Genomic DNA, 24,670 nt, shown 5'->3' with positions numbered 1-24,670 from the left:
TAATTTTTTTATTATTATTGTGTCTTTTGATTCATTTTGGGAATCAAAATACTTTGCATTAGTATAAATGCTCTAAGTGCATTCCTGTACAAGTCTACTCATAAGTCAGTCCTATTGAGTTCAAGTTTTACTCCCAGGGAAGTATGTATATGGATCGCAGCTTAAGAACACAATCCTATACATGTCTACTTAGAAGTAAGGTCTACTGAAAGCAATAGGACTTACTCCCAGGTAAGTATGTATGCTGAATGAATTAAATAAGGCTGCAATCCTATATACACTTACTAGGGGCAAGTTCCATTGAATTCAATGAGGCTTACTTCTGAGTAAGCATGCATAGGATTTTGTGCTGTGAATGATCTAATAAAAAGCATGAATGAAAACTAATAATTATAAAAGGCACACGTACACTTGCACACACTTCTTTTATATGTATTTGTAAGCATATCAGTTATAGACTAAGTTTTATAATTAGTGAATCCCTTTGTTTTTTGAATGATTTTATTTCTTGCATTTTTATACCGCCCAATAGCCGAAGCTCTTTTGATCTATTATGTACGTAATTTTGTTGCCTTTATTTCGAAATAAAGTATTTCATAATAAAAAAGGCTTGTATACACCAATGAAAACTAATAAATAATGATAAAAGGCATGAATAAAATTGCGAACAAAATAATACGGAATAATGAGAAAAGGCATCAGACGCTTGAAATTCTCTCCTTGGCAGCCACCAAAATCCGGGCGGAAGAGGAGCAAGAGCGCGTGGATGAAGCCATTTCCGCCCTCAAGAGGGCGGGATGTTTTCGTCATACCTCTCCGCGCCGGAAGTTTGCCTCTGCCCCAACGACTTCTGGCTGTGGAATGGACGGAAGTGACGCCATCCCCGGAAGTCGTGCCTCATAAGGGTGCATATATTTATATATATGTGTATGCGTCGGTGTGTATGAGAAATTCCGCTTCTTATTGTGGGGTGGACTTGGGGGGTCTTTTATTTTTCACAGGCAGGGGAGGTTCTGGCTTCCTATTGTTTCTTCCCCCTTCCCCATATATAAGTGGGGGGGATGGTAAGACTCGGACGCCTGGGTTCTTTTCAGAGAGACAGACCCTTTCCCTCCCCCGCTTCTTGCTTTTTTTTCTTCCCTCAGTTTTATTATTGGTTCATTTATTTATTACATTTACAGTCCTGCCTTTTCTCTACAGAGCTCAAGGCCTATGTGTTTTCATTCTACTCATAGTAGCTTCACACAACAGCCCTGTGAGGTAGGCCAGGAGGAGAGATAATGGCTCCCCAGTGGGCTTCATGAGTCAGTGGGGATTTGAACCTGCGTCGCGTGAATCCTTGTCCAACACGCCTAACCACGCACTGTACACCATACTGGTTCTCAGGCTTTGCCTCGTTTACACTGCCTCTCTAAGTGGGAGATAACTCTTTGCACAGCCATTGGAGACAATCTGGAAAAAAGTTATTTTCAAATTATTATTTAGTTCTATAGCTCCTTCCATGCAAATGGTGCTTTGCAAAGCGTGGGAGAAGAGGTCCCCGCCCCAAGCAGCTTGCAGTCTAGAAACAGGCACCTGAGAGACCACAGAGGCAGGGGAGAGAAACTCAGGCAGAGGCCAAACTTGCACACAAAGGGTTTGTGATTAATGTAAAGAATTATGCTTAGTTAAAGTAGGGGTATGGGAATGAAGAGGTGGTTCTATATTATATTGAAGCAATGCAGCCATGCACACATGGCAAATTTCTGTGGTAATATGTAGTTTTTTGTGATCCAATAGATGGCTTAGAAAGGCTTGCTTTGGTGCAAAGTGTAATATTTTTTTTTGCCAGTTTGGAAGACATAGGAAAATGGACATCTATGTGTACAAGAGAGAGAAATTCCTTAAACCTTTAAAATTGACAGTTTTGGAGCACTGAGATTGGAACTCCTCCACACGAATGGTGCTGGGGTAACGTAGCAGACTTTTGAGTTCTGCAGAACACTTTGTCAGGGAGGAAGTGTGTGGTATAGCTCAACAGGTTGGTTAGGGTTTGTCACTATGATTACAGAAGAACTCTTCCAAGGGCTTAAATTATATTCCTTAGACAAAGTAGATTACGTATTCTGTGTATTCTATATTCCTACGTTGCTTTTGCAAAGGGTGTTCTCATTATCTTCTTAACTTGGTTTATCCTACAGTGGACTGCAACCTATTTTTTTTATATACCTGTTGCTTTCTCTTTCCTCTATGCTTATTTAGCCAGACTTCTTCCTGTGAAAACTCATACCGCGAAAAAACGGTTAACCCTTAGGGTTAGCTTCACACCCGCTACTACGGTTGCTTCCCTGGAATTTTGGAGCGTCTGCCTGCCTCCCTGTGCAGAATCAACCCAGCAGCTGCACTCTTAGCTTCCCACACCTTCCATTATAGTGGATTTCGGGTCACCTCGCAAAATGGCAGATTGCGCGGCGCTTCAGTTTGTCAGCCCTTACGCTTTCGAAGCCATGCAGAAAGTGGACGTTGTGCGTTTAGCCGCCCTGAGCGACCCGGAGCTCCGAATGTTGCTGCCTTGCTTGGTGCGGATGGCCTTGTGCGCGCCGGCGGATCAGAGCCAGAGCTGGGCTCAGGACAAAAAGTTGATCCTCCGCCTCCTTTCGGGAGTGGAAGCTGTCAACTCCATCGTGGCCTTGCTGTCCGTGGACTTTCACGCTTTGGAACAGGATGCCAATAAAGAACAACAGCTGAGGTAAGAAACAATCAATCACTGCGATTATTTATTTATTTATTTATTTATTTTATTACATTTATATACCGCCCCCCCAGCCGAAGCTCTCTGGGCGGTTTACAACAATTAAAAATAGTAAACATTAAAAGTACACAAAAACTTTAAAAAACATAAAAACAGTATAAAAACCACAACAGTATCCATTTAAAACAACAATTCTGGGGTCCATTAAAAACAAACTTAACGTTATTAAATGCTGCTTAAAATGCCTGGGAGAAGAGAAAGGTCTTGACCTGGCGCCGAAAAGATAACAACGTTTGCGCCAGGCGAGCCTTATCGGGAAGATCATTCCACAGTCGGGGGGCAACCACTGATTCATCGCTTCTGTATACCAGCCCTGCAAAGACCCCACAAAAATCTTTGCTAGGCTGCTTGCCTGTGCGTGTCGACGGAAGTAAATTGGGGGAACATTCAAAATCTTGAATAAGAAGAGAAAATCTTCAACTTAACAGAAACTTCCCCACTGCTTAGATGCAGTTTGTAGTCACTATAGGTCAATATGGCTCGGGTCCAGGTTATCTGAAAGACCGTATTCTCCCTTATGAGCCTGCCCATGCTTTGAGATCTTCTGGAGAAGCCCCTTCTTTCAGTCCCACCATCTTCACAGGCGCACTTGGTGGGAACATTGGAGAGGGCCTTCTCGGTGGCTGCTCCGGTGCTCTGGAACTCTCTTCCCGGGGAAGCTAGGCCGGCTCCCTCCTTGATGGGCTTTCGGAAGCAGGCAAAAACTTTTTTGTTCAAGCAGGCCTTTGGAGAATAATCTGGTCCTCCATCTATGTTAAGGTCTTGTAAAATTGTCATGTGTTTTAAATGTTTAATGTTTTAATATTGTAATTTTTTAAAGAAAAATGTACATTTCTTTTCCTAGGTTTAAAATGTATATGTTTTAAATTTTGTAAGGCCGCCTTGAGGCCCAGTATTGGGCAAAAGGCAGGATACAAATAAATAAATATCATCATCCTCATCATCTTCCAGATGTGTTGGACTACAGCTACTATCATCTTTAGCCAGCAGGAAAATATTTTTTTTCCAAATTAATTTTCCTGGTTAGTTCCAATGTGGGTGGCCTACAACTCCTAACTGCCAGTTCTTAAGCATAGTAACAGAATGTGTGCCTACAACCATGCACATAGTTGAACTGTGGAACTCACTACCGCAAGATGTAGTGATGGCCACCAATTTGGATGGCTTTAAAAGGGAGTTCGATAAATTCCTGGAGGAGAAGGCTATCCATGGCTACTAGTCCTGAGGCAGCCTCCAGTAGCAGAGATAGTAAGCCTATATACACCAGTTGCTGGGGAACATGGGCGGGAGGGTGCAGTTGCACCATGTCCTGCTTTGTTGGTCCCTGGTTGACAGCTGGTTGGCCACTGTAAATCGAATGCTTGATTGAATGGAGCCTAGGTCTGATCCAACAGGCACTTCTTACATTCTATGTTCTTACAACCTGATCTCACCCTTTTTAGGCATAAAATTGGCGGAGGTACCAGCGAGAGCATCTTGGTGTCTCAGCTGCAACACGGTCTGACTTTGGAGTTCGAGCACAGCGATTCCCCTCGGCGGCTCCGTCTTGTGCTTAGCGAATTGCTGGCGATCATGAACAAGGTGAGTGGGATGTCTCTCTCTCTCTCTCTCTCTATCTCTCCACCCCTCTATTCAAAAAAAGAAAAATAACTCCTTAACACAATCATTCTCAACATGGTGCTCTCCAGACATCTGGACTGCCGCCCCCATCCTCCCCAGTCAGCGTGGCTAATGATGGGCATTGCAGTCCAACACATTTCAAGGCCTGGGGAAGGTTGTCTTAGGGGCCAATCCTATGTATGTTTAGACAGAAAATAGTTCTACAATTCTCCAGCCAGGAGATGTACAACTGTTTTCTGTCTAAACATGCACCGGAGTGCCCCATTTATACATGTTGAGATTTTCTCGCTCCTTTTTCAGCTCTGCTCAGACTGATTGGCATATCAGCCGTTCTCACGTATGTTTTATTTGTGCGTTTCTAAATCTTCGACACGCTCCTCTCAAGCCAACTTCTCCTTGTAGGTGGCGGACTCCAACGGCGAGTTCTTTTTCAAATCGCCGGAGCTGTTTGAGAGCCCTGTCTATTTGGATGAAGCGGCCGACGTTCTCTGTATCCTGCAAGCAGGTGTGTGGTTTTCCAAAGTTTAGTGTTCTTCCCCGCCAAGTCCAAAGAAATGGCCGTCCTTGTATCAGGGCCGTGGAATTTCACATACGCACAGGCAAATCTTGTTGCATCCGAAATTCAGGTTGGTTCCCATGAATCTTAGGGACCTGTTTTTGCCATGAAGCAAATGGAAGTCTTTTTTTTACTATAGAGTAAAACGTGTCCTGTTCTGTAATTGGGATCCGTGTGGATTTAGGAAGCTGTGTCTCAGCAATTCAAGGCGCAGGTGTGTGGATGTTTAGGCAGACAAATGTCTTACAAATCCCACACCCCAGCAGGGCCTCACTGATAAGGGCCCCCTGGAGTTGCTCTCTCCTCCTCCACTTCAACCTGTTTGTTCACCTGCCTCTTCCTCTCGCTGAGACAACAGCGGTGGTGAGAACTAGGAGCAGCAGATGCCACGGCCTGCTTTCTCCCTGGCTCTCTGCTTGTCAAGCAAGCGAGTGGTAGCCATGATGGAAAAGAGGAGAAGGAGCAAGACCATGACAACAGTGGTGAGGAGATGGACTCACTGAAAGGGGGGGGGGGGCATTTCTCAAGGACCCGGCACTGAATGGGGGGATTTCCCCCAAACGAGCGTATTTGCTTGATTGCCCTTTGGAACTCTCAAGTGTTGGTCGCTGTGATTATTTCCAAACTCTTTCCATTCAGAGCTCCCTTCGCTGCTGCCTATTGTGGATGTGGCTGAAGCCTTGCTGCACGTGAAGAACGGGGCGTGGTTCCTCTGCCTCTTAGTGGCCAACGTTCCCGATAGCTTCAATGAAGGTATCTAGGAGCAGTGCAAAGATTTAAAATGCAGCAGCGGGTTTAAAACAGCAGAAACTGAAAGACTTATGGGCACAATCCTGGGCATGTTCAGACAGCAAAAAATTCCTACAACTCCCAGCATGGCCCAGCCAGCTCTGGGATGCTGGCTAAAGGATGCTGGGAGTTGTAGGACTTCTTTCCTGTCTAAACATGCATAGGATTGTAGGACTTTTTCCTGTCTAAACATGCATAGGATTGTAGGACTTTTTTCCTGTCTAAACATGCATAGGATTGTAGGGCTTTTTCCTATCTAAACATGCATAGGATTGTAGGACTTTTTTCTGTCTAAACATGCATAGGATTGTAGGGCTTTTTCCTGTCTAAACATGCATAGGATTGTAAGACTTTTTTCCTGTCTAAACATGCATAGGATTGTAGGACTTTTTTTCCTGTCTAAACATGCATAGGGTTTTAGGACATTTTCCTGTCCAAACATGCATAGGGTTGTAGGACTTTTTCCTGTCCAAACATGCATAGGGTTGTAGGACTTTTTTCCTGTCTAAACATGCATAGGGGTGTAGGACTTATTGCTGTCCAAACATGCATAGGGTTGTAGGATTTTTCTTGTTCAAACATGCATAGGGTTGTAGGACTTTTTTCTGTCGGAATATGTATAGGATTGTGCCCTAAACGCTGCTTAGGGTTTGACCTTCTGCACGAGATGGGGAGATGAATCTGTGTTGATTCTGCTGGACGTATTAAAGACTTTTGAAAGCTGACTCACAAATAATTTTATTGATAAAAGCAGGAGACATGGGGGCTGCTGGGAGCCTCATTTGGTGGTTGGGTTCTTGAGCCTCATTTAAAGACATACTTGTTTATTGGGATTGCGTGAGCTATTTCTCACCCGGCAGACAGTTGGAAAATCTTGAGGTGGCATAATAAAATTTAGGAACAGATGGGTTTTTGGAGGTGCAAGATCCACGTCTGCCGTTGAGAGCTGAACGTTTCTAATCAGTGAATGCTCCCCTCCGCCTTTTTCCTCTCCCCCAATTTTTGCCTGGACTCCAGTGTGTCGGGGCTTGATCAAAAATGGCGAGCGTCAAGACGAGGAAAGCTTTGGTGGCCGCCGCAGGACCGAGGCGCTCCGCCACCTTTGCAGGATGAACCCCTCTCAGGCGCTGAGAGTCCGCGGGATGGTGGTAAGCCTCAAGCCCGCCTTTTTCCAAGGGGGCGGGTGGGTGGGTGAACTGCACGCCATTTAAGCGAGTAGCTGTGTGGTTCCGCCCCTTCCCGCAGTGATTGGTCCCTGTGGCCTGATGTCATTTCCTCTTCCTGCTAGCAGCACAGAGTTGAAAAATGGGCAAAGTAGCGGGAAGATGACCAGGGAGGGGGAGGGCTTTGGGGCCGATTCCTGTCCCTCCTGTCATCTGGCCTGCTGGTCTGGTGTGGGTGGGGCATTCAGGAGCCAGTGTAGCCTAGTGGTTAGAGTGTTGGACCCGTGGAGACCCGAGTTCTAGTCCCCACTTAATGTCGTGACAGCTGCTAATGTGGACGGCTTTAAAAAACGTCAGCCTATGGAACTCTCTGCCCCTGGAAGTCAGGCAGGCACCAACACTAGGCCCAGTATTGGGCAAAAGGCGGGATACAAATAAATATAATAATAATACTAGGCTGCTAGTATTACAACCCTATTCCAGGAAGCCGCTGTTTTTATTGGTTTATTTTATTGGTTTATTAGTTAAACTGAACAATTTTAATTTGCTTTTTAAATCTTTCTTTTTACTGTTTATCCCTCTGTGCACCGCTCCAGAATCTATTTTAGATATGGTGGTATATAAATATTGCAAATCAATAATAATAAATAATACTTCTTTCCGTATCAAAGAGTTTATTTACCTACATATTCTGCTTGCAGTACGACAGTGGAACCCATGACCTAGGGAGGTTGTGGGCTCTCCCACACTAGAAGCCTTCAAGAGGCAGCTGGACAGCCACCTGTCAGGGATGCTTTAGGGTGGATTCCTGCATTGAGCAGGGTTGTTGGACTCGATGGCCTTGTAGGCCCCTTCCAACTCTGCTATTCTATGATTTAAACTCATAGCACAAATATTCAGCTTCTTCACATACTCTCTTTTCAATGGCCTCGGGCATTGAGCAAAGATCCTGAGGAGGTTTGTGTGAGAAAAGGCTGCCTTTACATGGATGAGCTAGGGTGTGCGCTGTCCCTCCGGTGTAGGCCAGTGGGCGTGGATTGCTTCCAGAGCGTTTCTGGTAGGAGGGTGCCCCCTTCCAAAGGGAATGTGCGTCTGGTGTTTCAGCTTCTTCTTTTCCTTTTTGTATTAGGTGGAGGAGTGTCATCTTCCGGGACTCGGTGTGGCCTTGACTTTGGATCACACGAAGGCCGAGTCTTCGGAGGACGGCGTCAGCGACCTGGTGTGCTTCGTGAGCGGCCTGTTGCTCGGAACCAACGCAAAAGTCCGGACGTGGTTTGGGACTTTCATCCGGAACGGTCAACAGGTGAGAGCATCCCACAAGTAGCCTGGGGACAGGTGAGAAGGCAGAAGCAAAAAACAGTAAAATAGAAGGCTGTGGTTGAAAATAACAATAGTACAATATGAGTAAGGTGTTTTTGTCATTTTACAGCGTCCTACTGACGAAGAATTTTCGAAACAGGACTTGTACCGGACTACTGTTTATTAGACGCTTTAGGAAATTATTTATTAGACGTATATTTATGAGATCATTGATTCTTGTCATGAATGTTTAATGGATGCCAACTTATTGTAGGCTTCGTTATGAATGTTTGATGAACACCTTGTAAATGTTATCTATATGCCTGTCTTTTGTACATTTGTGATATCTTTTGAACTATTCGTCTATAAAACTTTCTTAGTACCTTTGTGGTTGAGTGTTATCACTCATATTGTACTATTGAGAAGGTAGAAGCAGTCAGCTCTAGTTTAACTCGACGGGAGGACGTCGGTAACATGGCGGTGCTGTAAAATAGAGAAAAGAAAGGACTCGAAGGCAGAAGTGGTCCAGAAACTGCAAATCCCCGTTATATCTTTTCGGAATGGGGGCCGAGCGACTAGCTTCCTTTTTCCTCCTCTTGTACCTGCAGAGGAAGCGGGAGAACCTGGGCTCCGTGCTCTGGCAAATGAGGAGGCAGCTGCTCCTGGAACTGATGGTGATCCTGCCCACTGTCCGTAGCATGCACATCCGGGAAGACGCGGACACGGAGCCCAACGTCTCGGTGTACTCCGGGCTGAAGGAGGAGCACGTGGTCAAGGCCAGCGCCCTCCTGCGCCTCTACTGCGCTTTGATGGGGATCGCTGGCTTGAAGTAAGGACCTTTGGATCTCCTTCAGCATGCTTTGTCCTCCTGGGGTGGTCGTCTTGGGGTCCAGAGCCCTCTGTTTGCTTATTTCATAGAATCATAGAGTTGGAAGGGGCCTCTAAAGTCATCAAGTCCAACCCCCCACTCAATGCAGGAATCCACCCTAAAGCATCCCTGACAGATGGCTGTCCAGCTGCCTCTTGAAGGCCTCTAGTGTGGGAGAGCCCACAACCTCCCTAGGTAACTGATTCCATTGTCGTACTGCTCTAACGGTCAGGAATTTTTTCCTGATGTCCAACCGGAATCTGACTTCCTGTAACTTCCCTGTTATTCCCTGTTCTGCCCTCTGGGAGGATCGAGAAGAGATCCTGGCCCTCCTCTGTGTGACAACCTTTTCAGTATTTGAAGAGTGCTATCATGTCTCCCCTCAATCTCCTCTTCTCCAGGCTAAACATGCCCAGTTCTTTCAGTCTCTCTTCATAGGACTTTGTTTCCAGACCCCTGATCATCCTTGTCGGGGGGTGGGGTGGCGTTCTCTCCTCGGGAGACGGGCTGATTCTCTCTTTGTGCCTTCGGTGTCCAGGCCGACCGACGAGGAAGCGGAGCAGTTACTCCAGCTCATGACAAGCCGCCCCCCCGCCACGCCAGCTGGCGTTCGCTTTGTCTCGCTTTCGTTCTGCATGCTGCTGGCCTTCTCCACGCTTGTCAGGTACCCTTTTAACCACAGAAGCGGCCCTTTTTATAAAAAAAAAGAAAGAAAGAAAAAGGAATTTAAAAAAGGGAAGGCTATTCATGGTTTCAGCATTGTTTTGAAGCGGTGCCATTCCCACCTGCAAGAAAATCCGGGACTTTGCCCTGTGAGGTCTAAGGCCTCCATGACACAGTAATAGTTTCCCGCGTTCTCAGCATTAATAAGCCCAGCCGTGAACTTTTATCATGGGTTTCCTCTCTTGGTGAATCGTGGAATCTGAGCTCTGTTCTTGGTTTTTTTATTCCTGTATTTTTATCGATGCATCAGCTTGGTTGTGAGGTCGGTGGACTGGATCAGTACGTTGATCAGCCGCACGTACGGCCCTTTTGCTCCTTTCTTCCCGCTGGGTATGAACAAAAAGTCCTGTCCAAACCAGGAAGCTATGGCTAACAACTCTGGGACAAGCCTGGATATTAAGTCAACTCCAAACGGTGGCTTAATATTCTGGCTTGTTCTGACAACGTTTGTTATTTATTTATTTATTTATTTATATATAATATTTCTATACCGCTCTCCGTTGAAAATTTCGGAGTGGTGTACAAGATAAAATGAAAATAAAAAAAGGATAAAATACTTAAACAGATTTTAAGAGAAGCAAATACAGTGACTCCTGGCTGGACATTAAGGAAAGGCTTCCTGGAATAATGATGTTTTCTGGAGGCGCTGAAAGGAGTACAAAGTTGGCGCCTGCCTGACCTCCAGAGGCAGGAATTCCACAAGAGGGGGGCCACCACGCTGAAGGCTCTTCCCCTGGTGGACTCCAATCGGAGGATGGATCTAGGTGGAACCACCAGGAGCAAGCCCTCGGATGACCTCAGTGACCGGGCAGGTTGGTAGGGGAGAAGGCGCTCTCTCAGGGTGGGATGCAAATTATTACATTTGCATCTCACCCTTTTTCCTCCTGCAAGGAACCCAGGGCGGCTCACCTGGTCCTCCCCTTCTCCTTTTTTATCCTCACAACAACAACCCTGTGAGGTAGGTTGGGCTGAGAGTCTGTGACTGGCTCAAAGTCACCCAGTGAACTTCATGGCCGAGTGGGGACCTGAACCCGGGTCTTCCCAGTCCCACCGCTCCGCAACGCTGGCGATCGTAGCTTCTCCGTTTGAATGAAACAGGAAAACGTAGTTAATGGAAGACTTCCTATTTTGTTCTCTCCTGCAAAGGGGGGAGTGAAGGGGCGGGGTGTGGTGTGGCCAAAAGATGTGTTTGTTCCTATCGGCTCCTTTGTTTTTAATAATGTAAAAGGGGGGGGTTCAGGGGGGCGCTGTAGTCCACAGCTGTAACGCAGGCATTCTTTTTAGCACGCCGGAACAGGAGCAGCTGATGGTGATGTGGCTGAGTTGGATGATCAAAGAAGAAGCTTATTTCGAAAGGTGGGAGCACACGCCTTTTCTCCACACACCCCTGCAGTCCTGTTTTGAATTTCCTCATTGGAAACGGGTCGGGCTGTGGCTCAGCAGTAGAGCCCTGGCTTTGCGTGCCGGAGGTCCCGGGTTCAGCCCCCGGCTTCTCCCGGTAAGGCAAGGAAAAGCTTCCTGCCTGAACCCTGGAGAACGGCTGCCGGTCAGTGCTGGCAGTATTGGGCTAGGCGTGGGTCTGACTCCGTATAATACTAGAAGCCAACGGAGACATCCCATCAAGCTGATTGGTGGGCGCTTCGGAACTGATACAAGGATGGACTTCTTCACTCAGCGGATGGCTAAACTGTGGAACTCACTTCCACGAGATGTAGTGACGGCGACCCATTTGGGTGGCTTTGAAAGGGGGTTGGGAAAATTCCTGGAGGCGAAGGCTATCAATGGCTGCTAGTCCTGATGGCTCTGTGCTTCCTCCAGGATCAGAGGGAGTAAGCCTATGTACACCATTGCTGGGGAACATGGGCAGGAGGGTGCTGTGAACTCATGCCCTGCTCGTGGGTTTCCACGGGCAGCCGGTGGACGAGATCCCGCAGGGCTGTTCTCATGTTCTTAAGGCAGCTTCCTCTGTTCCTAAACACTCTCCTTTCTCCTCCCAACAGCACTTCTGGGGTCTCCGCTTCCTTCGGAGAGATGCTCTTGTTGGTTGCTATGTATTTCCATAGCAACCAGCTCAGCGCCATCATTGACTTGGTCTGTTCGACTCTGGGGATGAAGGTAAGCGCCTGCCTCCGGTTGTAAGCACGGACCGCGGGTTCGGATTTTTAAAATTTATTTATTTCATTTTTATATCGCCCAATAGCCGAAGCTCTCTGGGCGTTTTGCACAAATTTTTAAAAAAACACCATTCAAAATATAAAACGAACCGTATAAAAACATGATATGAAAATACAATATAAAAACACAACCAGGATCAAAACCAGTAGCCGTGCAGAAATACAGTTTTAAAATACAAATTTAAAACCGCAACGTTAAAATTAAATTTATAGACGGTTAAAATGCCGAGAGAATAAAAAGGTCTTCGCCTGGCGCCTGAAAGGATATAGCGTCGGTGCCAGGCGAACCTCCTTAGGGAGCTCATTCCACAGCCGGGGCGCCACAGCAGAAAAGGCCCTGCTCCTGGTAGCCATCTGAGTTCAGATTTCTGTGAACCCAAGCTGCAAGTCCCACAGCGGGCTGTGTCTCCGAATGCTTCAGGTTGTATTCCTGGCTTGGCCGATTCCTATCCCCGCTTTTCCACTGGCCTGCTCAGGGAAGCTATTAAAACTTGCACAAAAGGAGTTGCAAAAGCATGATGCAGAATGGGGGTGGGGACCGTTACTCAGTGGTAGAGTCTCTGCTCTGGGCGCAGACATTTGCAGGTTCAATACCCGGTGTCTCCAGTCAAAAGGCTCAGGTAGCAGGGGATGGAAAAGTGTCCCCCCCTTTCTCCCTGGTTTATGGAGAGTTTCAGATTATCTTATACAGTACATTAAAAACCTGAAACCTTCCACGACACTCCATGCATCTGAGGAAGACTACTCCACAAAAGCGTATGCCAGAATAAATGCCTTTAAGGTGCACAAGATGCTTTGTTATTTTTGCTGCAGCAGACTAAAAGGGATACCTTCTGGAAAAGGTGAGCCAGCGTGGTGTAGTGGCTAAAGTGTTGGACTGGGAGTCAGGAGATCTGGGTTCTAGTCCCCACTCGGCCATGGAAAGCCACTGGGTGACTTTGGGCCAGTCACAGACTCTCAGCCCAACCCACCTCACAGGGTTCATAGAATCATAGAATAGCAGAGTTGGAAGGGGCCTCAAAGGCCATCGACTCCAACCCCCTGCTCAATGCAGGAATCCACCCTAAAGCATCCCCGACAGATGCTTGTCCAGCTGCCTCTTGAAGGCCTCTAGTGTGGGAGAGCCCACAACCTCCCTAGGTCACTGGTTCCATTGTCGCTCTGCTCTAGCAGTCAGGACGTTTTTCCTGACGTCCAGCTGGAATCTGGCTTCCTTTAACTTGAGCCCGTTATTCCGTGTCCTGCACTCTGGGAGGATCGAGAAGAGATCCTGGCCCTCCTCTATGTGACAACCTTTCAAGTATTTGAAGAGTGCTCTCATGTCTCCCCTCAATCTTCTCTTCTCCAGGATAAACATGCCCAGTTCTTTCAGTCTCTCTTCATAGGGCTTTGTTGTTGTTGTGAGGATAAAATGTAGACGAGGAGGTTTATGTACACAGCCTTGGGTTCCTTGGTGGAACCTATAATGCAATAATAAATAAATCATATATTTTTCAGCACTGGGTATTAATGCACAGGCACTGACTCGAGATTAAAGTTTTCCGAGAGTACAAGCCTGTGCGTGTTTAGACAGAAAAAGGGGCATGCTGGGGTGTTGTAGGATTTTTTCCTATCTAAGTACGCATGGGATTGTGCCCTAAATTTACCCAGCTAAGAACATGTGCTGTCAACTGTGAGACGTAGCAAAAATGAAAAACTCATTAAGTACGTGTAAACCTTGATTTCAGATTGTCATTAAGCCTAGTTCTCTAAGCCGCATGAAGACCATCTTCACACAGGAGATTTTCACCGAACAGGTAATTCACAGGCAACGCATCCGACCCAGACGCCGGCATTGAGTTTCTGTCTATCCTGTAGGCACGAATCTGGGCATTTTGCTTTCTGCATTGTGGACTGTTCTCTACTCCCAAATTTCTCCCTCCTCTCCTTTTCCGCCCCTTTTCCAGCCAATGGGTTGGATCCAAACTTCACCATATTTAGAGTGGACCCATTGAAATCGATGGGGCCTCTGTTGCTAATGATCGTAGAAAGAAAAAAGGGGAGAGCAAAGTGTTGGTGCTATAAATCTGTATTTTTATTCTTAAAATAGTCCTTCAGTGTACTTGAGTACATTGAAGAACTATTTTAAGAATAAAAATGCAGATTCATAGCACCAACACTTTGTTCTCCCCTTTCTTTTTTCTGTTTCGTGGTGCTTCTTTCCCTCGCTTCTGCACTAATGATCCTAGAATCCTAGAATAGTAGAGTTGGAAGGGGCCTCTAAAGTCATCGAGTCCAACCCCCCACTCAATGCAGGAATCCCCCTTAAAGCATCCCTGACAGAGGGTTGTCCAGCTGCCTCTTGAAGGCCTCTAGTGTGGGAGAGCCCACAACCTCCCTGGGTAATTGGTTCCATTGTCATACTGCTCTAACAGTCAGGAGGTTTTTCCTGATGTCCAGCCGGAATCTGGCTTCCTTTAACTTGAGCCCGTTATTCCGTGTCCTGCACTCTGGGAGGATCGAGAAGAGATCCTGGCCCTCCTCTGTGTGACAACCTTTCAAGGACTTGAAGAGTGCTATCATGTCTCCCCTCCATCTTCTCTTCTCCAGGCTAAACATGCCCAGTTCTTTCAGTCTCTCCTCATTAAGTGCTATTGATTTCAGTGAATCTATTCAGTGTCCTGATCCAACTCACTGCCTCTCCCTTCACGTACCGCCTTCCCAGCTCCGGGCGCGCCTTCTTCCTGCCTTATTTCTTCTCCTTCGTTGTCGTTTTTTCGGGGTGGGGTGGGGTGAGCATGTGGGGCGTCCAATATCTTTTTTGCTCGGTCCGGTAGAGAAATCAGTAATGTGTGGGAAGGATGTTCTAAATCATGGGTTCCACTCTGTGCTGGTCAGACCTCACCTCTAATACTGTGTTCATTTCTGGACACTGTACTTTTAGAAGGATTTGGATAAATTGGTAACAAGCTCAGAGAAGGGGGGGGACGACAAAGATGATCAGGGGAACAGAAACCAAGCCCTACAAGGGAAGATAAATAAATAAATAATGCCCGGTGCAATAGGAACAATGCAGTAGCGAAATGTAGAAGGAGAAAAGAAGCTCCCGACAAAAGCAGATGCGCATGTGTGTGCCAGGAGGAGTAAACGACCAGCAGCATGAAGCCAATGCCCAAGGCCTCTCTAGAAAAGCAAGGCCTTTACATGGCAGCGGAACATGCTCAGTGTGGGGCCTAGGTGAGCTTCCCACTGAAAGGCGTTCTTCAAGGTTGGTGCCGCGACCAAGCAGGCCCTGTTCCTTACAGATACCTGCCTGCCTTCAGCTGGTGAGATAATGCCAAACAGAGCACCATTTTCAAGGGGGTGGAACGTGGCGTCGTCATTTATTGGTTGGGGAGGGCAGTTCAGCTTCCGCCGAGCCCCAAACCTCGCTGTTTGCAAAAGGCTCGCAGGCCTAAGGAATCTCTCCATCCTAGGTGGTCACGGCTCACGCGGTCCGCGTGGCGGTCACGGGCCACCTGAGCGCCAACATCAACGGCTTCCTGCCCATTCACTGCATCTACCAGCTTCTCCGGAGCCGATCGTTCACCAAGCACAAAGTCTCCATCAAGGTGGGTCGCTCTGTCCGCTGCCAAAATGTCACGCCAGAAGGGAAGGCCGGCCTGTAGCTTAATGGAGCAGCCCCAGACCTTTGCATGGCGAAGGTCCCAGGTTCGATTCCTGGCCTCTCCAGGTAGGGCTGGAAAAACTCCTGCTAGAACCCCTGGAAAGCTGCTGCTGCCAGTCAGTGTCGACAGTACTGGGCTAGATGGACTGGCTCAGTCTCGGGCAGTTTCATCTGTTCCTAGGAGAAGGGTTGTAGCTACCACTGAGCGTAAACCAGCTTTCCTCAGCCTGGTGCCCTCCAAAAGTTATGAACTCTGAGGATTCCTGGCCGTGGTGGCTGGGGCGTATGGGCGTTGCAGTCTGACTTATCTGGAGGATGTCAGGTTGGGGAAGGCTGGAGTAGACCATTTAGAGTCAGATGAACCAACGTTTCCACACCATGTGATAGCCCATAATCAGCAGCTGAGTGTGGGTTGCCATTGAACCATATGTTGTTGTTGAAACGTGGGTTATTGTGTTTGAACCCAGCCGTGATAACAAACCATGGCTTGTGAACCATGAACAAACCACAGTTCACAAACCAACAACAAACCATGGATTCTCTTCATGGGTTGTTCATGGTTAACAGAAACCCTGGCTTGTTAGCATGGCTGGGTTCAGACAACATGATAAACCATGTTTCGACAACAACCCACAGCCCAACAACCCATACTCAGACCTTGCGTTATCATGTTGTCTGAACTCAATCAATATAAGGCAGCTTCCTCTGTTCCTGGTGGTGGTATAGCCCCTGCTTTGCATGTTGAGGTTTCGTTCCCAGGATCCCTTGGCAAATTTAACACAGGAGGTTATATCGCTTCCATGAGCAGCGGATTTGCTCAGCGATCCCAGGATCTCCATGCATCGGAGGTGCCTGCGTGGAGTGTTGCTCAGTCCACTCAGACTTGGAGGATTAACTTTGATCTCTTCTCTCGTCATTATTTGAAGGACTGGATTTACAGGCAGCTGTGTCAAACCACCACACCGCTCCACCCTCAGCTACTTCCGCTCATTGACGTCTACATCAACTCCATCCTTACGCCGGCATCAAAATCCAACCCAGAAGCCACAAATCAACCAATCACCGAGCAGGAAATCTTGAATGTTTTTGAAGGGCTAACTGGGGTATACGTGTGTATATATGTTTATTGCTTTTCCTATTATAGATAGATAGTCTGTCAACAGAATAAGAACATAAGAAGAGCCCTACTGGATCAGACCAAAGGTCCATCTAGACCAGCCTTCCTCAACCTGGGGCGCTCCAGATGTGTTGGACTACAACTCCCAGATGGGGCATTCTGGGAGATGCAGTCCAACACATCTGGAGCGCCCCAGGTTGAGGAAGGCTGATCTAGACCAAAGGTCCATCATGTGCAACAGCACCCTCCCGCCCATGTTCCCCAGCAATTGGTGTACACAGGCTTACTGCCTTTGATACTGGAGGGAGCACATAGCCATTAGCCATTGATTACTTCTCCAGGAATTTATCCAACCCCCCCTTTTAAAGCCACCCAAATTGATGGCCATCACCACGTCTTGCGGTGGCGAATTCCATAGTTTGACTATGCGCTGTGTGAAGAAGTACTGCCTTTGATCTGTCCCGAATCTCCCACTAAACAGCTTCATGGGCTGACCCCGGGTTCTAGTATTATGGGAGAGGGAGAAAAATGTCTCCCGGTTTCGAAATGTATTTAGAGCTCAACATTTTGGCTCCCCATGTTGTCCCGTATTCTGTATCTTTTGTGGGTTTTTTCTGTATTCGGTATCTTCTGCCTTTTTTTTCATTTGCAGGGCGGAGAGACCGCCCGTCCGAATCAGCGTTATGGAATCACAGCCCAGCTTCTGGTCCTGTATTACATCCTGTCCTATGAAGAGGCGATCCTGGCCAGCTCAAAAACTCTGGGTACGAACCGGGGAGTAACGCGAGCAAAACGGCATGCATTTTACTTACTCAGTGGCCTGAGTCGCCCCTTCCAAATCTAGACTTCTACGCAATAGGACTGTAAGTTAGCACTTGGCCAGTTTTCCGATTCCTTTTCTCCTCTCTCGTGCAGCTGCCATGCAGCGGAAGCCCAAGTCGTACTCCCCTGCCTTGATGGACCAGATCCCGATCAAGTATCTCATCCGGCAGGCTCAAGGGCTGCAGCAGGAACTGGGCGGTACGTTTGGCTGGGATGTACGGCTCCATTTTTTTTTTTTTTAAAAAAAAGCAAAGCTCTGATTGGAACAGCTCATGAGTGTTGAGGAAAAGCAGTCGTTTGAGAAGTTGGCTTTCCTTGGTGCGGAACTCATTGCTGGCTCCAGTTTTTTGGCCACCTTTAGCCAAGGCCCCCTCCATTAGGGAGTCACTGTCCTTGTGAGCTGCTCTTGTTCCTTTTCCTCATCATTGCCATCGCTTGCTTGACAGGCAGGGAGCCAGGGAGAAAACAGGCTGCGGCATCTGCTGCTCCTAGTTCTCACCACCGCTGTTGTCTCAGCGAGAGGGAGAGGCAAGTGAACAAGCAGGTGGCAATGGCGAAGAGGAGGAGGAAGTCCAGTGTGGGCCCTTGGCAGGTGCCCAACCATGCCTACCCGGGCAGAACTTTTTAATTTTTGCTAAGTGCCTAGCCCTCAAGGGCTCTTCCATTTATACATTGCCCTAGATGACTCCTGCGTTTCAGGAGGAGTTGAGCCAGAAGACGGCCAGCCACCCTCCCTCTGTATAATGCTGTGGCTTCTCACCCCTGTGAGTGGAGGAAGGACACGGAACTGGGGTGGCAGGAGGCGTGTCGCAGCGGATAGCTTTGCTGTCGATTCGCATTGATTGGGTTGTGACGTCTCTGCCTTACGCTGCAGTGGGCAGGCTTTGCTGTAACGGCGCAAGAGAATCTGGTGAAGTTGTAACAATCAAAGTCTCTTTATACCTATCATTCCCTTCAGAGGCCCTGTTCTGGGTGCCCCTACCTAATGAAGTGCAGCAAGTAGCCCAGAACAGAGAAGGCCTTTTCAGTGGTGGCACCTGAAGTGTGAAACACCTCCCCCCAGAGAGAGTTTGCGGGGCGCCCGCACTGCGCCACGTGAAGTCCTTATTCTTTCAGGCGCTTACAGGTTAAGATTAAAACTGAGAGCCAGCATGGTGTAATGGTTAGAGCATTGGACTGGGACCGAAGAGATCCGGGTTCTAGTCCCCACTCGGCCATGAAGCTCACTGGGCGACTTTAGGCCAGTCCCTGACTATCAGCCCAACCTACCTCACAGGGTGGTTGTTGTGAGGACAAAATGCTGAAGAGGAGAATCAGGTACACCACCTTGGGCCCCTTGGAGGAAGGCAGGATATAAATGTAATTAAACAAAATAATTCAGTGTTTTTAGTGCTTTATAAATACTTTTTACTGCTGGTGGTTTTATTTTCCTTAATTTCCCATCCCCGTTCTTTTCTTTTTAAAAAATCATTTATGATCCTAAAAACATTCCATTACTAACCACCCCGAGAACCTCTGTTTTCGGGAGGGAGGAAGGTAGATTTTTGTTACTCAACGAACCAACAGAAATCTCTCTCGGCTGTTTGAAGGCTTGCATTCTGCGCTGCTGCGCCTCCTGGCCACGAACTATCCTCACCTCTGCATCGTCGATGACTGGATCTGCGAGGAACACATCACGGGCACAGACGCACTCTTGCGCAGGATGCTCCTGACCAATGCTGCCAAGAAGCACTCCCCCAAGCAGCTCCAGGAAGGTGGGCTGCTTTTATTTATTTGTTTGTTGTTTATTCGTTCAGTCGCTTCCGACTCTTCGTGACTTCGTGGACCAGCCCACGCCAGAGCTTTCTGTCGGCCGTCGCCACCCCTAGCTCCCCCAAGGTCAAGTCTGTCACCTCCAGAATATCCTCCCTCCATCTTGCCCTTGGTCCTCTTCCTTTTGCCTTCCACTTTCCCTCTTCTCCAGGGTATCCTGTCTTCTCATTCTGTGGCCAAAGTACTTCAGTTTTGCCTTTAATACCATTCCCTCAAGTGAGCAGTCTGGCTTTATTCCCAGGAGTATGGACTGGTTTGATCTCCTTGCAGTCCAAGGCACTCTCAGGATTTTCCTCCAACACCACCGTTCAAAAGCATCTATCTTCCTTCACTCAGCTTTCCTTATGGTCCAGCTCTCGCAGCCATAGGTTACTACGGGGAATACCATTGCTTTAACTATGCAGACCTTTGTTGTCAGTGTGGTGTCTCTGCTCTTAACTATTTTATCAAGATTTGTCATTGCTCACCTCCCAAGAAGAAAACGTCTTCTGATTTCCTGGCTGCAGTCAGCGTCTGCAGTAATCTTTGCGCCCAGAAATACAAAGTCTGTCACTGCCTCCACGTTTTCTCCCTCTATTTGCCAGTTGGTTGCCATGATCCTGGTTTTTTTGAGGTTTAACTGCAACCCAGCTTTTGCACTTTCTTCTTACATTTTTATACCGCCCAATAGCCGAAGCTCTCTGGGCGATTCACAAAAATTAAAACCTTGGAAAAGGGGCGCCTGGCCATTCACGGGCACAGATCTCGTCAGCCTATGTTATCAGAGTCATTTTGATTCAGAGAGGGTTTTTCTTCTTCTTCTTTTGTACTTTAAACTGCCCTCCTTCCCCTCAATCTTTTTGAATTTTTCCCCCCCTTATTTATTCCCGACTGCGGAATGCCCTCCCCTTAGAGGCCTGACTGCTGCCTACGCTGATTTTATTCCGGCTCCAAGTGAAAACATTATTTATTTATTTATTTATTACATTTTTATACCGCCCAATAGCCGAAGCTCTCTGGGCGGTTAAAAACATGGCTTTTTAACAAAGCTTTTAATGGCTGAATTCGCCTAAGTTGGCACATTGCTTTAACTGTTTTAATAGTTGTACTGCTTTTAAATTATATATTGTTTTAACTTGGTTTATGGTTTAATTTGTTTTTAGCTGTGTATATTTACTCTTTTATACTGTATGCTTTTATCCGCCCTCCGCCCTGAGATCTTATTGATATAGGGCGGGATATAAATGTTTTAAGTAAATAAATAAATTTATTAAAACATTTGGATCCTGCCCTGTATCATTGGGATCTCAGGGGAGAGTACAGATAAACTCAGAACATCCCTACTCTAACCTATTTATTTGCAGAAACTTTGTAGTTGGAACACACTCTTTTATTTTAAGTTACTGTTATTTTTTAAAACACCTTTAGCATTTTCGGCACTACAAGGAAACCACACACCGCTCCTGCAGATTCTGGAGCACTTGACCCTCCTCTCGGCCGGAGAACTGATCCCCTACGCTGAGGCGTTGACCTCCAACATGAACCGGCTGCTCTACCCTGGGATCCCTCGCCGGATTCTCCAGACCGTCAGCCGGCTTTGGATGGCTCTGAACACGGTCATGCCTCGCAGGTACGGCAGTGGCTCACTCCCTGTGCCGCTCTAGGCCTCGCGTTGTCTGCTCTGCTGGATGCATGTGGCTCCCCCATGTGGTTGCTTGTGGGCTTGACAAGGGTTGACCACTCTGGGAAAATGGGGCTGAACTTCATGGGCTTTTTGCTGTGATCTGGTAGGGCTGTTGTTATATGTTCAGTGTGTGTGTATCGTTTTTCATGTATATCGTTGTAAATGTTTTTATCTTTTGTAAACTGCCCAGGGAGTTTTGGCTATGGGGCATCTGAAGGAGGAAAGGAAAGGAACCTCTCGTGCAAGCACTGAGTCATTACTGACTCTTGGAAGGACGCCAGCTTTCGCTGACGTTTTCTTGGCAGGCCTTATAGCGGGGTGGTTTGCCGTTGCCTTCCCTGGCCGTTATTCCCTTTCCCCCAGCTAACTGGGTACTCATTTTACCGACCTCGGGAGGATGGAAGGCTGAGTCGACCTGAGCCGGCTGCCTGAGAACCAGCTTCCGCTGGGATCGAACTCAGGCCGTGGGGAGAGTTTCAGCTGCAGAAACTGCTGCTTTACCACTCTGCGCCACACGAGGCTCATATGGGGCATCTAGAAATAATAATAATAATAATAATAATAATAATAATAATAATAATAATAATAGAAGAAAAGGAAGAGGAAAAGAGAGAAAAATATGCACCACTGACTGTCTAAGTTAAAGAACTATGGCAACAGGAAAAAGTCACAATTATCCTGTTAGTCACATCAGTCACTAGGATCTCTTCACGATCCTCCCAAAGTGCAGGACATGGAATAATGGGCTCAAGTTACAGGAAGCTAGATTCTGGCTGGACAGCAGGAAAAATGTCCTGAGTGTTAGAGCAGTACGACAATGGAACCAATTCCCTAGGGAGATCTTGGGCTCTCCCACCCTAGAGGCCTTCAAGAGGCAGTTGGACAGCTACCTGTCAGGCATGTTTTAATGTGGATTCCTGCATTGAGCAGAGGGTTGGACTTGATGGCCTTATAGGCCCCATCTGACTCTACTATTGTATGATTCTAAATTACTTTCCTGGGTGTGTGGGATGATTTTATTTACCAAGCTTTTAGCTCAATCTCATCAGTCTATTGATTGATTGATTGATTGCATTTTTAGACCGCCCAATAAGCCGAAGTTCTCTGGGCAGTTCACAAAAATTAAAACCATTCAAAGTATAAAACAAACAGTATAAAAACATGATATAAAAGCACAACCAGGATAAAATCAGTAGCAGTGCAGAAATACAAGTTTACAAATTTTAAACTATAAAATTTTAAATTTACAAATTTAAAACTAAACATTGCTGTTATAGTGAAATATATAGTGCTGTGGAGCTGTCCTTGTCTGGCGTGGTGTCATAAGACCAGTAGTTTAGGAGCTGCTAATTGCCTGGTGAAAAGGATTCCCTAGGGAAAACCAATTCCCTAAGGAGGTCTTGGGCTCTCCCACATGAGAGGCCTTCAAGATGCAGCCGGACAGCTGTCTGTCGGGGATGCTTTAAGATGGATTCCTGCATTGACCTGGGGGTTGGACTCGATGGCCTTAGAGACCCCTTCCAAATCCACTATTCTATGAGAATCTGTTCTGGGGACCTCCAGGGAACAAGGCGTTGGCTTCATAGCCCTCTTTTTCTCTAGGTTGTGGGTGATGACGGTGAACGCCTTGCAGCCATCGGTCAAGATGATCAAGCAACAAAAGTACACTCAGAAGGACCTGATGATTGATCCTCTGATTGTGTTAAGATGTGATCAGAGAGTCCACAGGTAAGCAATTTTCTCTGCTAACCTCGTCCTCGTCTTGACTCCTGTCGCTCACAAAAGTAGTGATCTGGGCTATGTATGCGCCACAATTCTACAGGAGTCTGGGAGAAAATCGCAGAAGATGGCAATAGGCCTGGAATAGGTCTAGACTGAGATATTCAGTGACTGGCCCAACGTCACCCCACTGGCCGAGTGGGGACTTGAACCCAGATCTCCCAGTCCCCAGCCCAATACTCTAACCATTGCTCCGCCCTGCCTCTCCCCAAGCCTTGCTTCTTTAGTCGCCAACCTGCTTCCCCTGCCTTCTATCTCTCTCTGCTGCACGTCAGGTGTCCCCCTCTGATGGACATCACCCTACACATGCTAAACGGATATCTGCTTGCGTCGAAAGCCTACCTCAGCGCCCATCTCAAGGAAATGGCGGATCAAGACATCCGGCCGTGCCAGAACAACGCGATGGGCCCAGAAGCCGCGGATGTCACGCGGGAGGAGCTGAAGAATGCCCTGCTGGCTGCCCAGGTAATTCCCGCAAGCGCTCCCTTCTCGAGAGACGGAGCAGCACTACAATTGGGGGGCCACCACAGAAGAGACCCTCCTCTTGGTGATGGGCCAGAGTGTAGGGCTCACATATGCTGAACTTAATGCTTGAGCAGGCTGATTTAGGTGTGGGAGGGGCTTTAGAGAATGTGGTCCTAAACTTCGTTGAGCTTCTAAGGATAATTAAGAAGTCTTGCTGTTCTGCGTGTCCTTGGCTGTCATCTAGGATAGTGCTGCTGTCCAGATCCTGCTGGAGATCTGCTTGCCGATGGAAGAAGAGAAACCTCCGGGCAGCGCCTCTGGCAGGCCGCTGAAGAGCATCCCCAGCTCCAGTCCTCGGAAAAGACAACTGAAACAGGAGGAAGAGGAGGAGCAGGAGCAGGGAGACGGAGAGAAGGAAGAGGACAGCCTTCTCTGCAACTTGCGCGAGGTGCAGTGCCTCATCTGCTGCCTCTTGCACCAGATGTTCATCGCGGATCCCAACATCGCCAAGCTGGTTCACTTCCAGGTACGTGTGCTGCATTTTCCTGCCGCTTGAGAGGCTGACTCAATGGCTGGGTTCAGACCACGTGATAAACCACACTCAAGGGTCGAGTATGGGTTGTTGTTGAAACATGGGTTGTTGGAACATTGGGTTATCACGTTGTCTGAACCTGTTCGATCAGTGTTCTTCACCCAGAGACGAGATCCAATCAGCTCCTAAGCACGACTCCACACTTCCAGCGACAGAGGGTTCAAAAGCGCTTTATTGATTAGTAATCAAGGTCTGGTCTCTTGAAGGCGAGCAGTCAGACAGAGAATAGGGAATTCAGCACAGCATTTGAAGCTTGAAAGGGGCAGTTCTCAGTAGCAGCATGAGCCAATCAGAACGTAACACTGAGGCATAACGGTCTTCCTAACCTCTGCTCTACTGTAAGCTAACTTTGACACCGAAGCACTGGAACCGAGGCTGTGTTTTCATTAGATAAGACAGACACAAGGAGACATCCAAGGAGACACTCTCGCGTACGTGACACTTCGCCTGCTGTATAATGGCTACTTCATAGCTTCTTTTATAAAATGGAGGCACTTATGCTAACAAACCTAGCCACACTAACAAACCGTGGTCTGTTAACCATGAACAACCCGTGAAGAGGTGGATGTTTCCTTCCAACTCCTTGTTTGACCTGAAGCATCTGGCTTAAGATGTAACCCAGATCTCTTTCTCTCTCACCTGGTTCGCAGGATCAAAACAAGCTAGCACGGCCTCTTTAAATTGCTGCCACGTGCCATTACCCTAACAAGCCACCCGGGCGTGGCATGTTGTGTCTTCCAAACCTGGCTTGTTTGAGTGGGAAATAACTCCCAAATAACTCGTGGCCTCTT

General features: G+C 47.5%; 1 protein-coding gene across 1 annotated transcript in view; it reads left to right on the top strand.

Annotated features, from left to right (window-relative positions):
• The first annotated feature begins 861 nt into the window (after positions 1 to 861).
• The window catches only part of INTS2 (integrator complex subunit 2), a 29,147-nt gene continuing 5,338 nt past the window's right edge, over positions 862 to 24,670 (top strand). The window contains exons 1-21 of the mRNA XM_063146385.1: positions 862 to 905; positions 2,242 to 2,728; positions 4,234 to 4,372; positions 4,814 to 4,916; positions 5,607 to 5,720; positions 6,774 to 6,904; positions 8,049 to 8,222; positions 8,827 to 9,047; positions 9,625 to 9,750; positions 11,094 to 11,165; positions 11,810 to 11,924; positions 13,711 to 13,779; positions 15,439 to 15,573; positions 16,556 to 16,738; positions 17,399 to 17,510; positions 17,662 to 17,766; positions 19,158 to 19,322; positions 20,788 to 20,989; positions 22,646 to 22,771; positions 23,098 to 23,287; positions 23,532 to 23,813. Coding sequence (XP_063002455.1) covers positions 2,436 to 2,728; positions 4,234 to 4,372; positions 4,814 to 4,916; positions 5,607 to 5,720; positions 6,774 to 6,904; positions 8,049 to 8,222; positions 8,827 to 9,047; positions 9,625 to 9,750; positions 11,094 to 11,165; positions 11,810 to 11,924; positions 13,711 to 13,779; positions 15,439 to 15,573; positions 16,556 to 16,738; positions 17,399 to 17,510; positions 17,662 to 17,766; positions 19,158 to 19,322; positions 20,788 to 20,989; positions 22,646 to 22,771; positions 23,098 to 23,287; positions 23,532 to 23,813 — 3,057 coding nt within the window. The 5' untranslated portion in view covers positions 862 to 905; positions 2,242 to 2,435. The remainder of the gene's footprint in view (positions 906 to 2,241; positions 2,729 to 4,233; positions 4,373 to 4,813; positions 4,917 to 5,606; positions 5,721 to 6,773; positions 6,905 to 8,048; positions 8,223 to 8,826; positions 9,048 to 9,624; positions 9,751 to 11,093; positions 11,166 to 11,809; positions 11,925 to 13,710; positions 13,780 to 15,438; positions 15,574 to 16,555; positions 16,739 to 17,398; positions 17,511 to 17,661; positions 17,767 to 19,157; positions 19,323 to 20,787; positions 20,990 to 22,645; positions 22,772 to 23,097; positions 23,288 to 23,531; positions 23,814 to 24,670) is intronic.

This window comes from Elgaria multicarinata, chromosome 22 (assembly GCF_023053635.1).
Source record: "Elgaria multicarinata webbii isolate HBS135686 ecotype San Diego chromosome 22, rElgMul1.1.pri, whole genome shotgun sequence".
NCBI lineage: Eukaryota > Metazoa > Chordata > Lepidosauria > Squamata > Anguidae > Elgaria > Elgaria multicarinata.
The sequence above is the reverse complement of the archived record's forward strand: the minus strand, read 5'-3'. Positions and strand labels throughout refer to the sequence as shown.